This window comes from Budorcas taxicolor, chromosome 13, assembly GCF_023091745.1.
Source record: "Budorcas taxicolor isolate Tak-1 chromosome 13, Takin1.1, whole genome shotgun sequence".
In the NCBI taxonomy this organism is placed as follows: domain Eukaryota; kingdom Metazoa; phylum Chordata; class Mammalia; order Artiodactyla; family Bovidae; genus Budorcas; species Budorcas taxicolor.
In genome coordinates this window covers 61588510-61602193 of record NC_068922.1, presented here as the reverse complement: position 1 = coordinate 61602193, position 13684 = coordinate 61588510, and the positions used below count along the sequence as shown (strand labels likewise).

The 13684-nt window shown below is 42.1% G+C and overlaps 1 protein-coding gene across 3 annotated transcripts in view; it reads right to left on the bottom strand.

The window, feature by feature from the left end:
• ASXL1 (ASXL transcriptional regulator 1) overlaps positions 1-13373 on the bottom strand; it is a 66551-nt gene extending 53178 nt beyond the window's left edge. The window contains exons 1-4 of one of the 3 annotated variants that reach the window (XM_052650692.1): positions 13248-13373; positions 7352-7434; positions 6392-6394; positions 4926-5034 (exon numbers count right to left, since the gene is read on the bottom strand). In XM_052650692.1, coding sequence (XP_052506652.1) covers positions 4926-5034; positions 6392-6394; positions 7352-7434; positions 13248-13304 — 252 coding nt within the window. In that variant the 5' untranslated portion in view covers positions 13305-13373. Of the gene's footprint in view, positions 1-4925; positions 5035-6391; positions 6395-7351; positions 7435-8593; positions 8678-9753; positions 9812-13247 lie in introns of those variants that run through there. The other 2 variants (XM_052650693.1, XM_052650691.1) reach the window with 2 other exon arrangements.
• Between the last annotated feature and the right edge of the window lie 311 nt (positions 13374-13684).

Genomic DNA, 13684 nt, shown 5'->3' with positions numbered 1-13684 from the left:
AGTTTTCCGGACAGAGTGGCTAGCAAGTCTAAGAGCCCTAAGGTGGACACAAGTTTGGGCCTTTTGAGAAACTGAGTGAAGGCCAAGGTGGCTGAAGTATAATAACCAAGGAGGAGGTATCAGGAGAGCAAATCAGAGAAGTAGGCAAGGACCAGGCAGGACAGTGGTTTATGATATGATTTGTGTTTTTAAAAGACCACTTTGCTTGATATGCACCTATCAAAAATCAAAATGGATTCTGGGGCTGCCTTTCAAATGACTCTATAATTTATTGTATCAAAGTCTCCCTGATATTTAATGGTAATGTAAATAGCTCTAGAACTGATGTAATTGTGGAGTTGTACAAGAAAAAATTAATTGTAGTTCTATAAATAACACTGTGAAACTGCAAAACTTACCTCCCTCTCTTCCTCCATTTGCTTTTATTTGCAAACTATGAATTTTAATGGATGAATATTTCAAGTGCAGACATCTATTTCTTTTACCAGGAAGATTTTTTTAGTACTTTAAATTTATATATTCTACATATTTGAAAGATTCAGCTAGACTTGTTATTTGAATTAAAGGACCCCTAAGGCTGAGCCCTGCATCACCACGTGAGGTATAATAAGGTCCAAAAGGCCATGACATCTTCACTTGAGCATCATTTCACAATAAAACTTTACCATGTTCAAATGACTGCAGTCATGCCTGACAGTGAGTGCTGGAACGGCCACTCACCAAACCAGATTAACCTCACCAAAGACACAGAAGCACCCTGTCACAGAAGGAAAGTTGTTCAGCATGAAACTCCTAAAAACATGGAACAGTACAAAGGCACTCTCACTGGTTTACAAGGATGGGAAATCCCAAGCGTAAAAGACAATATAAATCCCATCTCTAACCAGGTAATGATGGACACTGATAGCCAACTTCAGAGAAAGCTTAAGGAAAGCAACTCAAATCAAGAATTCAAAGCATGGACAGATTTCATCTGCCCCATCCATCCCTGAGGACTAGCTCTAAGGCCTGATGCAAGCATCTATGTATGAAGTGTCAAATGTACCATCACATTACCTAGAACAAATTTTATCAGAAAAGGAATCCTGTGGCAAGCACCAGAAGACTCTGGCTTATCAGTAAAGCTTTTGTAATCATAGATAAAGCTACACAAACTTTAGAACTGAAAAAAACTCCTATTTTCAACTAAGTAACAAAATCCCATGCTTTCTGACCTTTATGGTCCTCTAGAAGAGAGTTTCAAGCAGGAGGGAGAAAGAAACCAAACCTTTCTGCACATGCTTGTCCTCAACAATTTGGAAAACACTTCGGCAGAAAAAATACCACAGGAGTTCACAGGTGTCACTACAACCTCAAAATGAAAACCAAAAGTATGAGTTAAATAATTTGTGCCTTCCTGTCCCTTATCACAAGCAAGACTCGGAGCAAACTACCCTTAGACAGACACCATACAAAACATCCCATCACTTCCATCTTTCACCGTCGAGTGGCTCTGGGTGACAACCTGGAACAGGAGACGTGATGTGGCAGTAAAAACGTGAAGGCATCTGGAAATAACCAAGATTTCCACATGCTTATTAGTCCCTGAAAAATGTACTTAATTCTATAGGGCAACCTACCTGGAGTGTTCAAAAATACCAACGCCATGAAAAACAAAGCAAGGTAAAGGAACTGTCGCACACTAAAGGAGACGGCAGAGACACGGCAACCAAATGGAGTGTATGATTCTCAACTGAATGACTGACTTAAAAAATAAGCCGTGAAGAATATTTTTAAAACCAGAAGAGATGAGAATATAGACTTATATCACATACTACTATGTCGTTAATTTTCTTGACTATAATAATGATACTATGGTTACGCAATATGATGTCCTTGTTCTTAAGACATACATTCTGAGATGTGTAGGGGTGAAATACCAGTACTAGTTTAACACTTTTAAATGGTTCTGGGGAAAAACGCATACATATGGATAGAGGGATAAAGCAAATGAAGCAAACTTATAGCAATCAGGAAGAAAGCAAGCTGGCTACAGTACTCCAATTTTTCTGTAGGTCTGAAATTTTTTCAAAAAAAAAAAAAAATTTTTTTTTGAGCTAAGAAAGGAAAAAACTGCACCACCGTGGACTTTAGTCAGCAGACCTAGGTCCTCAGGTGATTGGATGGTAATCAGCTGGTTCAGATTTTTGGTATCCTTTCTTATCCATTCCCAAATAACAATAAAGTAAATCTCTGCACAATTTCTAGAAGACAGCATGGTGATAATGAGGCAACTAATAAGACTAATCAATGATTCACTCTCAAGAAGCCCAAGGGGGTAGAGGTCGGGGGGAGAATAAGGTGTGTACCTATGTACCAAGACAGCAAACATAATAACTAAACAAATAAGCACCAAAGCCATAAAGAAATTACAATCCAATTTTTTCAAATATTATTTACATAAATTATCAGGTTACAAGTAGCAGAATTTACAGGCTACCTTCACTTTCTCTGTTGTATTTTACTTTCTGTTACATTTCCATGTATCACTTTATAATAGGTCAAAATGTTAAGAGACAGCATAGATAATCAGCCAAGCTAAAAGTCTACCAAAGCCACAGGAATAAGCATCTTTCATTTTGACTGTGAGTGAGATGCCAGAGGCAGGTCTATAGATAGTTGCATCAAGATTGTAAGTAGCATCTACTACCAAATGTCAAAAGCAAAGGATAATAATGAAGTACCAGAATGCAGCCATTATTCACTAATTCGTTCATTAAATATACACTTATTGACAGTCACTTTGTACATTATCCAAGTGGATAATGAAATGAATAAGATCCACTCTCCACCCTCAAGTATACAGTCTCACTGGGGGAACCAGACAATGAACTCAAAAATATTAGGGAGGTGATGTACAACTCCAATGAGCAAGCTGCTAGGAAGACTGGGCAACATAAGGGCAATGCAGGTAAGAGAACGTGCTGAGCACGACGGTCAGTGCATCTCAGACATGGGCTGCAGACTAACAGAACACCCCCAAGCTTATGGCAAATTCAAACAACAGAGTTCACTCAGAAAATTAAGATACTGAACTCAGTTCAAATATTTATTAAGCAGAGAATTCTGCAGAGTCAAATTACAAAGACAAATGAAACTCAATTCCTTTCCTTTAGGTGTCCATAGAAATAGGTATTTCTCCTTCCTCTTAAAAGAGAAACATTCCATTAACAAACACATCTGTAATACATATAACTATACAAAATTACATATAATTATAGTACATAATATATAACAGAAAAATGCCGTTAACAAGCAATTAAGATTAAGGAACCTAAAGGACTATCCTAAAGGCTACCACTTATTAAGGACTGACCGTGTCAGGTATGCATACATGACCATAAAGAAGGGTTATATATGTCCCAGGTTACAGAGCTAGGTATTGAACTCAGGGCTACCTCTTTCAAGGCTCAGTTTCTGACATTACATTATGCTGCCTTTTAAAGTCTGAAATATTTTAAATAAAAATATAGAAAATAGCACAGACAGGGGAACATAAGATACACATGTGTATCTACAGATCAAGATTTATGACCACAGGTTATACAGCTGCTGTTTGTTCAAATCTTCATTTTTAATAAACAAGTCTATCAAAACAAAACTAAAACAAAATTTTATGGACTACTGCAATTTATAACTACATTATGGATGATTAGAAGGATTAGCATCAGATTTTCAGTTTCATCCTTCACCATCACAGGTCTGCCGCTGCTGCTGCTAAGTCACTTCAGTCGTGTCCGACTCTGTGCGACCCCATAGATGGCAGCCCACCAGGCTCCCCCATCCCTGGGATTCTCCAGGCAAGAACACTGGAGTGGATTACCAACAGGTCAACTATGTCTAAATTAGGAGTCAGCAAACACCACCACCAAGCCAAATCTAGCACACTGTTTGTTTTCATAAATAAAGTTTTATTGGAACACACCTATGCCCATTCATTTGTGCATTACCTGTGGCTGCTTTCCCACTTCAACAGTAAAGTTGAATAGTTATGATAGAGACAGTGTGGCCCACAAAACCTAAAATATTATCTGGTCCTTCACAGAAGAAAATTTGCCTACTCCTGGTTTAAATGATACATATCACAAACAGTAGAAAGGCACTTAGCCTGTTCAATTCCCTCTGCTGCTGCTGCTAAGTCGCTTCAGCCGTGTCCGACTCTGTGTGACCCCATAGATGGCAGCCCACCAGGCTCCACCACCCCTGGGATTCTCCAGGCAAGAACACTGGAGCGGGTTGCCATTTCCTTCTCCAATGCATGAAAAGTGAAAGTGAAGTCACTGAGTTGTGTCCAACTCTCAGCAACCCCGTGGACTGCAGACCACCAGGCTCCTCCATCCATGGGATTTTCTAGGCAAGAGTACTGGAGTGCGGTGCCACTGCCTTCTCCATCAGTTCGCTCTACTTAAGCTTTATTGTGAATTCTACCTGATTTCTCTCCAATAGTAATTAGTGTCACTTGTTAAATGCTAACGAGTTTTTTAATTTCCACAAGTATTTTCAAATTTCAGTTATTTTCCATAGAGTAGGTCTTACTCAGCTGTCCGGCAATTTATCCTTCACATTATTATAAACAAATTCATAATTAAGCACATTTGCAATTACCCACACACATACTTATCCCTCTATTGCATATAATCTGCAAAGATATAGACAAGGAAAAACATTACAGACACAATAGCTGATATGACTAAATATTTAATAATTCCTAATACCCTGTTCACACTAGATCGTCTCTCAATGTGCCATTTCAGAACAACAGCAGCATCCCTCGCCTGCCTATTATAAATGCAAATTTGTGGGCTTCATTCCAGACCTACCAGGTAATCCTTATGAACACTAAAATTTTAAGAACCACTGCACTAAAGGAAATTTACATGACTTACCTTGAGTGTAAAAAGGCTGATTCGGCCAGGTAGTTTATAAAATAACCCCTCTCCTCCTCTGGAATTGGAATGTAGCATGGCATTAAGACATGCGAGAGGGGATGTCCCACTGTAAAAACATACAAGGATGGAAAAAGGTCATACAAACCAAGATATCTACTTACTCAAAGATCTCTTACACTTCAACTCATTATTAAATCAAGAAGAACAGGAAGAAATATAAAACATCCCATGACAAGAATTCTGTTCTGAAAGTGGCAAAGGAGTAGCACATGAAATTCACATAAATCACACCTAGAGAGCGCTGGGATAACAGGTTACGTGGTATCTCTTACTCCACATCTGATGATTCTTAAGTGCCTTCTGCCAATATGAACGAAACTCTCAAGAAATTTAGAAACACTGCACATATTTTTCAGGTACACTCAGGAGTTTTGAAAAAAAAAATTACCCAGTATTTTTATTTACTCAAAATTTTTTAAATTAAATTTTAATGCTAATTAGAAACAAAACCAGGGTTCCCTAGCCTCTATCTTTCAACCTGCACATCATGCTCAGAAACTGCCACATAACATTTTTAACACAAAGACCAGGCATCAGTGATGCTATCCCGAGAAAATAAACATACTTTTTTTTTCCAGTTAAATTATTTTTCAATACACACACAAAAGGAATAGCATTTCATTTGCTTTTTCTCAGTTGGGAAGGGGGAAAGATGCATTTTATTTTGTATCTACCCAGGAGCAATTCTTTAAATTTGAATTAAAAAAGTCAAACAGACTTAGTATGCAATAATATAATGCTCAACCATTAAACCAAAAAAAAAGAGATAGCATCTTAAGTTGTTTCACGGTTCCTGCTACAACAGAAGGTTGCCAAACAATGACAACTTGAGTGAGTTAGAGACTACTTACTCAATCTCAAAAAGAGACACTGTCAAAAATACAGACAAATGCCCATTATTAACTGAGTTTGGCACTAGCATGTTAGTACTAGGGTTTACCTGTGCACCTTCTTGTCCCTCTCTCCAGCAAGATATATAAATATCAATATCTTAAGTAACGCCTCTCAGCATTTTTCAAAATTAGAGGCCCTAATTTTTGTCACGTTAAAAATAAATTTTGAGTCTAAAAAAGTTATCAAAAAAAAACTATTACTTATTCGGCTTTGGAACACCCTGGATGCCTACGAAAAAAAAAATTTCACCAAGGACCAATCTCTATAAGAAACCTTGTGCAGAATCTGGAGTGTCAAGTGGGTGTGCTAACATCTCTGCTACAGGGGAAAGCATGCTGGCAGAGTCTTTCTTCCAACAGCGTGACTCCTACACACTATCCCTCTGTCTACAAATTATAGAGCTGCTCACTCATCACGAGCCACCATGACCACTTCATAATTCCTGTAAGAGCCAGAAGCAGAAACAAGTTAGGTTCTCAATTCCATCTGTCCTAAAAGGACTAATTTACCTTCTATAGGCATAGTGGTCCACCAGCAGTGCAGACAGCGGCACGATGGGAAATAGCCCATAAAAACAAAATAAAACAAAAGACGCAATTACACCACCACACCGTGCATAGGTAGTATTTAAATGAAGCACCAGAACATCATCCAGACAATCCCGACCTTCCCTCCCCTCTGTCAGTTTGAGAATGTGTGAACGTCGACAACTGGAAAGTGAGGATCTTTGATCCTAAAAGATCAATTTAAGTAGCTAAAGCTTAACCAGCAAAATATATGCTGATTGTTCTGAATCCCAAGAAGGAACTGTGTTGTGCTCTCCTCTCCCACTTAAATTTTGAAAAAAAGGTTGGGGTGAGCAGAGAAAGGATTCAGGACAGTCCCTGGTTTTTATTTGTGCCTGTAATTCTTTTTGTGTTTCCAATTTGTTGCTTCTCTAGGAAAAATATAGGATAAGAAAATCAAGGTCATCACCAAATTTAGCATGCTCATAGCAGGATAGGCTAGAATCAGTAGGGGAAAAAAATCAGTAAGTTTTATGATTGGATCACCCTTCTCTGAGCCTAAAAACAAAGAACTTCAGAGATATGGTACAGAGAGAAGGATAGTTTTAGACATGATGGAGCAGATCAGTCTACTCCTTCTCTACTACTGACACGTGGAAAACGGAATACAAGAGAAAACACGCTGACTCCTTATGCAAAAAACAAGCTCCACGGTGAAAGGAATAGTAGAGCAAGGACGGGGAACCTGCTGCACCTCTGACGAAAACCAACAGAATTGCAGCCACTCCCGCCCTCCAGCCAGAGGACCAACGACACCGAGACAGCTCCACACTACCATCAAACACGTGTGTGTGTATGTGCGCACACATATATGCATTTGTGGACTTTCTCATTCACTACCTAACTGCAGGAAGACACATGTTCTCTAAAACCCTCACATTAAGCAACAAGAGCGATACAAACCTCATTTCCTTTAGTCCTTCTGCCTCTATGACCTGCAGAATCTGTTTGGGTGTCATTGGAGCATCCGAATAGTTTTCCAGTACCTGAAGAAATATAAATGTTCTGATTTCAGTGTGCAGTTCCCATTTATATCCATCACTATACAACATGGGCTACAATTCTGCTATGAGGTACCACTGCTGACATCTTAGTTTTTCCACAGTCAAAATTACTTCTGAAATCAAATTACACATATATCTAACTAGTTGCTGAAAGTGACTGCAATTAGAAGAAATACTCTAATTTTCAATTCTGAAAATACACATCCTCTCAGCATCCATGTTCTGGTATGTGGGGCTTTCCCAACTTTAATTGCCACTTAACCTGATGCTGTTAATACAGCTAAACTAGAGAATACATAGCACTATAAACTGTAAGACAGAACTGCATTCAGGCTTTCCTTCCCAAGTAAGTTTGATTAGTTACAATATTTTTATCTCTTTTTGTGTGGGGGGAGGGGGGAGGGGGCGGCGGCTTGGCTTGCAGGATTAGTTCCCCAACCAGGGATTGAATCTGGACACTGAGCAGTGAAAGGATGTAGCCCTAACCACCGGACCGGCAGGGAATTCCAGGTACCTGTATTTCTTCAAAGATGACTTTCGCCACTGGGTTGTGGCATTCTGGTGTTAATTAGTACAGGACAATTTGCCTTTCAGCAATACAATGCTACGATTCTATATGACTGGTGCAAGCAAAACAAGGAGAAATGGAACATCCCATTTATATTAGTGACATCTATAATTAAGCCCCAGCCAACAATGTCTTAGTGAGCAACCAGCGCTCTCTCACTTGAACAAGCTGAGTTGTTTTAGAAATGTCATCCTTTTCAGGAAGGAAAAAAGACAGGCTGTCAGTATCTCTGTACCATCTCTAGCAGTACAGCTGCTGAGGTTATGCCAAACCACACCAACATCTTACAGTCATTTAACAGCCCTAACAAAGTACTGCATGGCTGTGTCACAGATAAAATGCAAAGCAAGAACCCTAACAGGACTGCTGTGAAGGTTCTCTCTGTGGAAGAACAAGAGTTCTAAGTGATAAAGAAGTCAAGTTTTGGAGGAGCAGGTGCTGAAATAAAACCCCTATTTCCTATGGTCCCATTCTTAATCTCTCTGTTCAGTGTTTACATTCTCCTTGGGTATCATTATCATCTCTCACAGTTTCAATGCTACCAAAATACTGAATTAACTCCCAAATCTCAACCTCTTGCCTGGATTTCTCCCTAAGCTTCAGGCCGCAGATATTCAGTTCGGTACTGGACATCCCTCATGATCATCTTCTCTCTTCTGATATTCCTCTCCTTGGTTGGCAGTCTGTCTCATCACCTAATTTAGAAACCAAGGCATCATCCTTCACTCTCACCTGTCCCCCAGTTCTCCCAGCCAGTTTCTTTCCTTTAAAAAAAATTTTTTTAATTTAATTTATTTGGCTGCACCAAGTCTTAGTAGCAGCACTCTAGATCTTGAGTTGCAGCACGCAAACTCTTAACTGCACCATGTGTGATCAAGTTCCCTGACCAGGAGCCGAAACTGGGCACCTACACTGTGAGTATGAGGTCTTGGAGCCACCGGTCACCAGGGAAGTTCCCCCACCGCCAGTGTCTGACCTGACTTGACACAACAGCCTCTTCTCTAACATCCCTGCTTTCCTCAAATTCATTCTTACTCCGCTGCCATCCTTCATTCAACAAATACATGAAATACTCTGTGCTAGGAACAATTTTAGACATTCATCAGTAAAAAAGACCAAAGCTCTGCAGAGCTTAACCTGCTATAGCCTGAGGTCAGTCCAACAAAATAAACCTGCCCTCACCACTTTCTGCATTAAAGTCCCTTGACAGCAACCTATTTCCATACAGCGAAAGCTGAAGCTCCAGAGAGGCCACTGGCCCACTAGAAAAGCATGGGTTTTAAAAGCAAACAGACGTGGTTTTAAACATTCAAATTCTGAATGGTCTTCTAAACCTGGGCAAAGAGTTGTGTTGCAAAGAGGAGGACACAACTTGGCGACTAAACAACAAAAAAACCTGGGCAAGTTACCTACCCGCCCTGAGTCTAGGTTTCCTCACTTGTGAAGGAAGGATACTGAGGCCTTCTTCTCAGAGCTGTTGCAGAGATAATGGAGTAAGTGCCTATGGTGCCAGACACAAGGGGTGTGCTGGTCAGGCATGCCAGACCCTCACAATCTGGTCTCTGCCTGGCTCTCTGATACTCCACAAACTTTATGTTCCAATAACTACGTGCAGGTCTACCCCATTCCCACACTCTCCACCCTGCAGATAAACACACACATACACACACTCTCCTATTTTTTGTTGCCAGCTCCTGCTTATGTCCTCTGTAAGGAGTCTAACTCCTACTCACCCTTCAAGATTCAGTTCGGAAAGCACCTTCCTCCAGGAAGCCTTCTCTACTCTCTGCCAGATAGTTAAGCGTCTTTTTTCAGTGCCCCATAGTTGCACAACACATATAATTCATCTTCCAAAGCAGGACACTTGAGAATAAAAGGAGGAACTATTCATAATTATGCCTAGACAGTAAGCAGAAATCAGGATGTCTATTACCATTTATACATCTATGCTGGCACTTACCATGCTTGTAATGAAATTCTACTCACCTGTTAGAGAAGGACTCTAACCCCAGAAAAACCATAAGCTCCTTAAGGGCAGACCATATCCATCTCTGTAATTCCAAGAACCTAACTGCCAAGTTAAGCAGCACTGATGAACAAACCCACAATACAAACTACTAATGTTCACTGCCACAGATATGACTTCTTTGATACTAATTGTGAGCTGAGCTAGTGAATTTTTTCACAGTAATTTTTTCTTTTTTAAGAAGCATGACTCAAAAATTAGTTACCAATTATTTAAACAGCAGTCACGAAGAGCCTGAGAATCTTAAGACAGAGGAAACAGAATCTCTATAGGGAAGTTACATCAAAAGATACAAGGTATTCACTTTTATTAAAACTGTATATGCCTTCAGCTTTTAGTGTAAGAACAATTCAGCAGTGTTCTCTCCCCACCCTGTCTTTCTAGAGCATACAAAAAGTATCTCTTCTCCAACTTCAAAGGGGGAAAAAATGTTTGATGTAAGAATGGTCAGTCATGAATCAAAGTGAAAGATAAAGCATGCAATGAAGAGTTTCTCAAAGCCAGGGAGAATCCATTTAAGGGCATTCAATCTAAAGGGAAATCCACTCAGCTATTTCTCCCAAACTGTTTCTAACAAGCAGGAGGATTTAGACCCGCCCAACCACCTAAAGTCTACTTCCTACATCTAGGAAAAACAATACCAGCAGGTGTTAGAAAGAATATCTACTTCTCAACAACATAATTAACAGCTGCAAAAATCAATCTCCTGGGATTTACTACATTACTGAAACAGTCCAGAAGTCTCTTCTTTCCTGGTATCATTTTAACCACCAAACTGAGCAAGGTCGGGAGCAATATGAAACTGCCCCCAAGCAAGTGCATCTTGATTGCCACAGCAAGCACTCCAAATTCACCTGTCCAAAGAGTACTTAGAACTAACCTACCCTCCTACCATTACAACTCACTCTTCTCTATCCAGTGTAAGCACTCACAAACTCTCCAGCACTTGGTTTGTTAAAGCAATTTTTTTTTTTTCCATATGAGCAGAGAATTCTTAAGAGCTCCCCCTCACCCACCACCTGGTCCATCCAAAGGGACAGAAAATCCTAAACAAAAAACAATAGAAGATATACAAAACTACACACTATATTCCCACAAGTCATCTTGCAAGAGTTTAAGAGCATAAAGTAATTCGCAGTAGGAAATACTATTTTTTAATGAAGAATCATAAAAGAAAAAGAATTTACTGGGGACAAACTGAGCCATGATAAAACAGAAATAGCAACCTGGAACTGGATTGTAGATCACAATAAACTCAAGACTATAAAGAGACATAATAGTGGACCCCTGAATTCCCAGAGTCTTTCAACTAGGAAGAGCCAACGGAGCTTTAAGACAGGCAGACTTTAGAATTCTGTCAGGACATAAATAAGAAAGGATTTAAAGGTACTTTCACCTACCTCTAACAAGTAAAAACTCTGGCAAGCAAATTTCCTTTTGGTGCCCAGAGTCATAAACACCTGCAGAACAGAAACTCAGAGGAGAATTTCAATGAACAGCCTCAACCTCCAGGAGAAAGCAAGCACATCCTTCTGGCTCTCACTACTCTCCTCTAGGCCTAAATCTGTTTCCAGGTGAAGCAATCCTGGAGAAATCTGAAACTTCCAAGAGATTCTGAAAGCTAACCAAAGGTTCCAAATTTGACTGCATCCAAAAAACATACTTAAGTACTTCAAAATCTTCAAATTTCATATGCCAAACCAAAACAAAGTAACTGAAGCACAAAACTTCAACATACAAACTAATTGCTACTTCCCTTTCTTGGGCAAAAAAGGTATGAGAAAGATGATCAGGTACACCAGTGAAATTTCTCCTACACACCAAACAGCATTCCCTCTTTTAAGTCAGTAACTGAGTTTTAAGGCTCCAAGAAAGAAGAGTGTACCACAGATTTGTAAAAACCTCCAACACATATTCATCTTTTTTGCTCAACACCTCTGAGGCAGGAACCTCACTTCCCAATAAAATTAAAGATTAGAAGGCTGAGCTTCATTCATCATTAAAAGTAAATTACAGCAATTTCATATAAACTATAGGGTGTCAAGACACAAGGATGCTATCTGCACTATAACCCTGCTTTGTGACAGTTCTAAGAAGTGACATCTCTGAGACAAGTGTAACCTGCTACTATTGTCATCAGCGAGATTTTATAAGAACATGTCTCGAAGTGTCTTCACTTTCTGGGTGCAAATCCAGAGGAATATATTTCACCTGCAAGTCCTCTGACATTCTGGGACAACAGAAGATTCACAAAAACCGCATTACCAGGCAGCTTCAAATACTCAAATTACTCTCTCCTTTGCTAAATCCTCAGTGAGCAGTGTCTTCAAACAGAGACACCTGGTCTTTGTTCAACACTTCATGTTTACATGCAAGAGGACACTAAAAAATAGAGAACACACGCAAACATTCTTTACAAAGTGTAGTTAGCTGTCTGCAGACTGCCTATCTTCGGGCTAGCTTGTGGACTCGGCTCAGCAGATCTCAAAGTGTGGTCCGTGGGTCACCTGCATTACAGCCAACCCGAGAAGCTGGTCAAAAGGAAGATACTCAGGTTCTACTCCAGAATCTCAGACTCATTAGGTCTTAAGTAGGGCCCTAGGATGAACATTCTTAACAACCTCCCCAGGTGCCCCCACAGGACACTGAAGTTTGAAAACCAAGGCTCAGGGTTCAGGCTGGGAGTGAGCCTTTGCTTCCCTCCACACACCGGTTTAGATTGCGAAAGCTCAAAATGCCACTCGCGTCCTTCAGACTGGGGGGGCTCTTTCCCATCCCTAGCCAAAAGCACCACCCCACTGCCCACCAGGAAGCGAGGGAGGAGCTTCCGACCCTTCCCGGAAACCTAACTCCCCCGAGTGCACAAACGAAGCTTCCCCAGACCCCCCTAGACGCTGCCAAATAGTGGGGGAAGGGAGGCTGGGGCCCCTCCGCCCAGAGGAGGAGGAGCCGGCCCGCCAGCTCGACCCTCCGCAGGAATTTGGGGGGGTGGGGGGGCGTGCAGAAAAAGGCGCCACATCCGACCCGGCGGGGGATCTCTCCCCACCCAACGCCTTAGGGGGTTGTCCCGTTCCGGGAGGAAGGTGGCCCGCCCCCTCCTGCAGTGGGCAGGGCTTCGCCCCTCCCCCTCCCCGTGGGGGGGTGCTCGGCGAGCCCACCCCTCACAACCCCCACCGAGCCCCCCTCGGCGGCTAGCCTCACCAGGCGCGCGGCCTCGGCCCACGTGCGCTCCTTCTTCCTCTTCTGTTTGTCCTTCATCCTCCTCCTCCCCGGCGGCGGCGGCAGCTCCACGCGGGACCTCCGGGCGGGGCGGGCAGCGGCGCGGGGCTGGGGCGGCGGCGGCGGCGGCGGGGGGCGCGTGGCGGCGGCGACGCGCGAGGACTCGGGTGCGGCCGGGGAGAGGGGGCGGGCGCGCGGGGACCGGCTGGCGCGAGACCCGGCGCGAGGGCGGCGGTGGGGGAGGGGTGGCGGCTCCACGCGCCCGCGCTGCGTCAGTCGCCCGCGGCGGCGGCGGCGGCGGCGAAGAAGGCAGTAGCCCCGCGATCGCTAAGGAATGCGGCGGCTCCGCATAACCACGGGGTCAGAGGTCACGGCTCCGGCCTCTGCTTTCCCGCTCTGCTAAGAGGCCAAGACCTGAC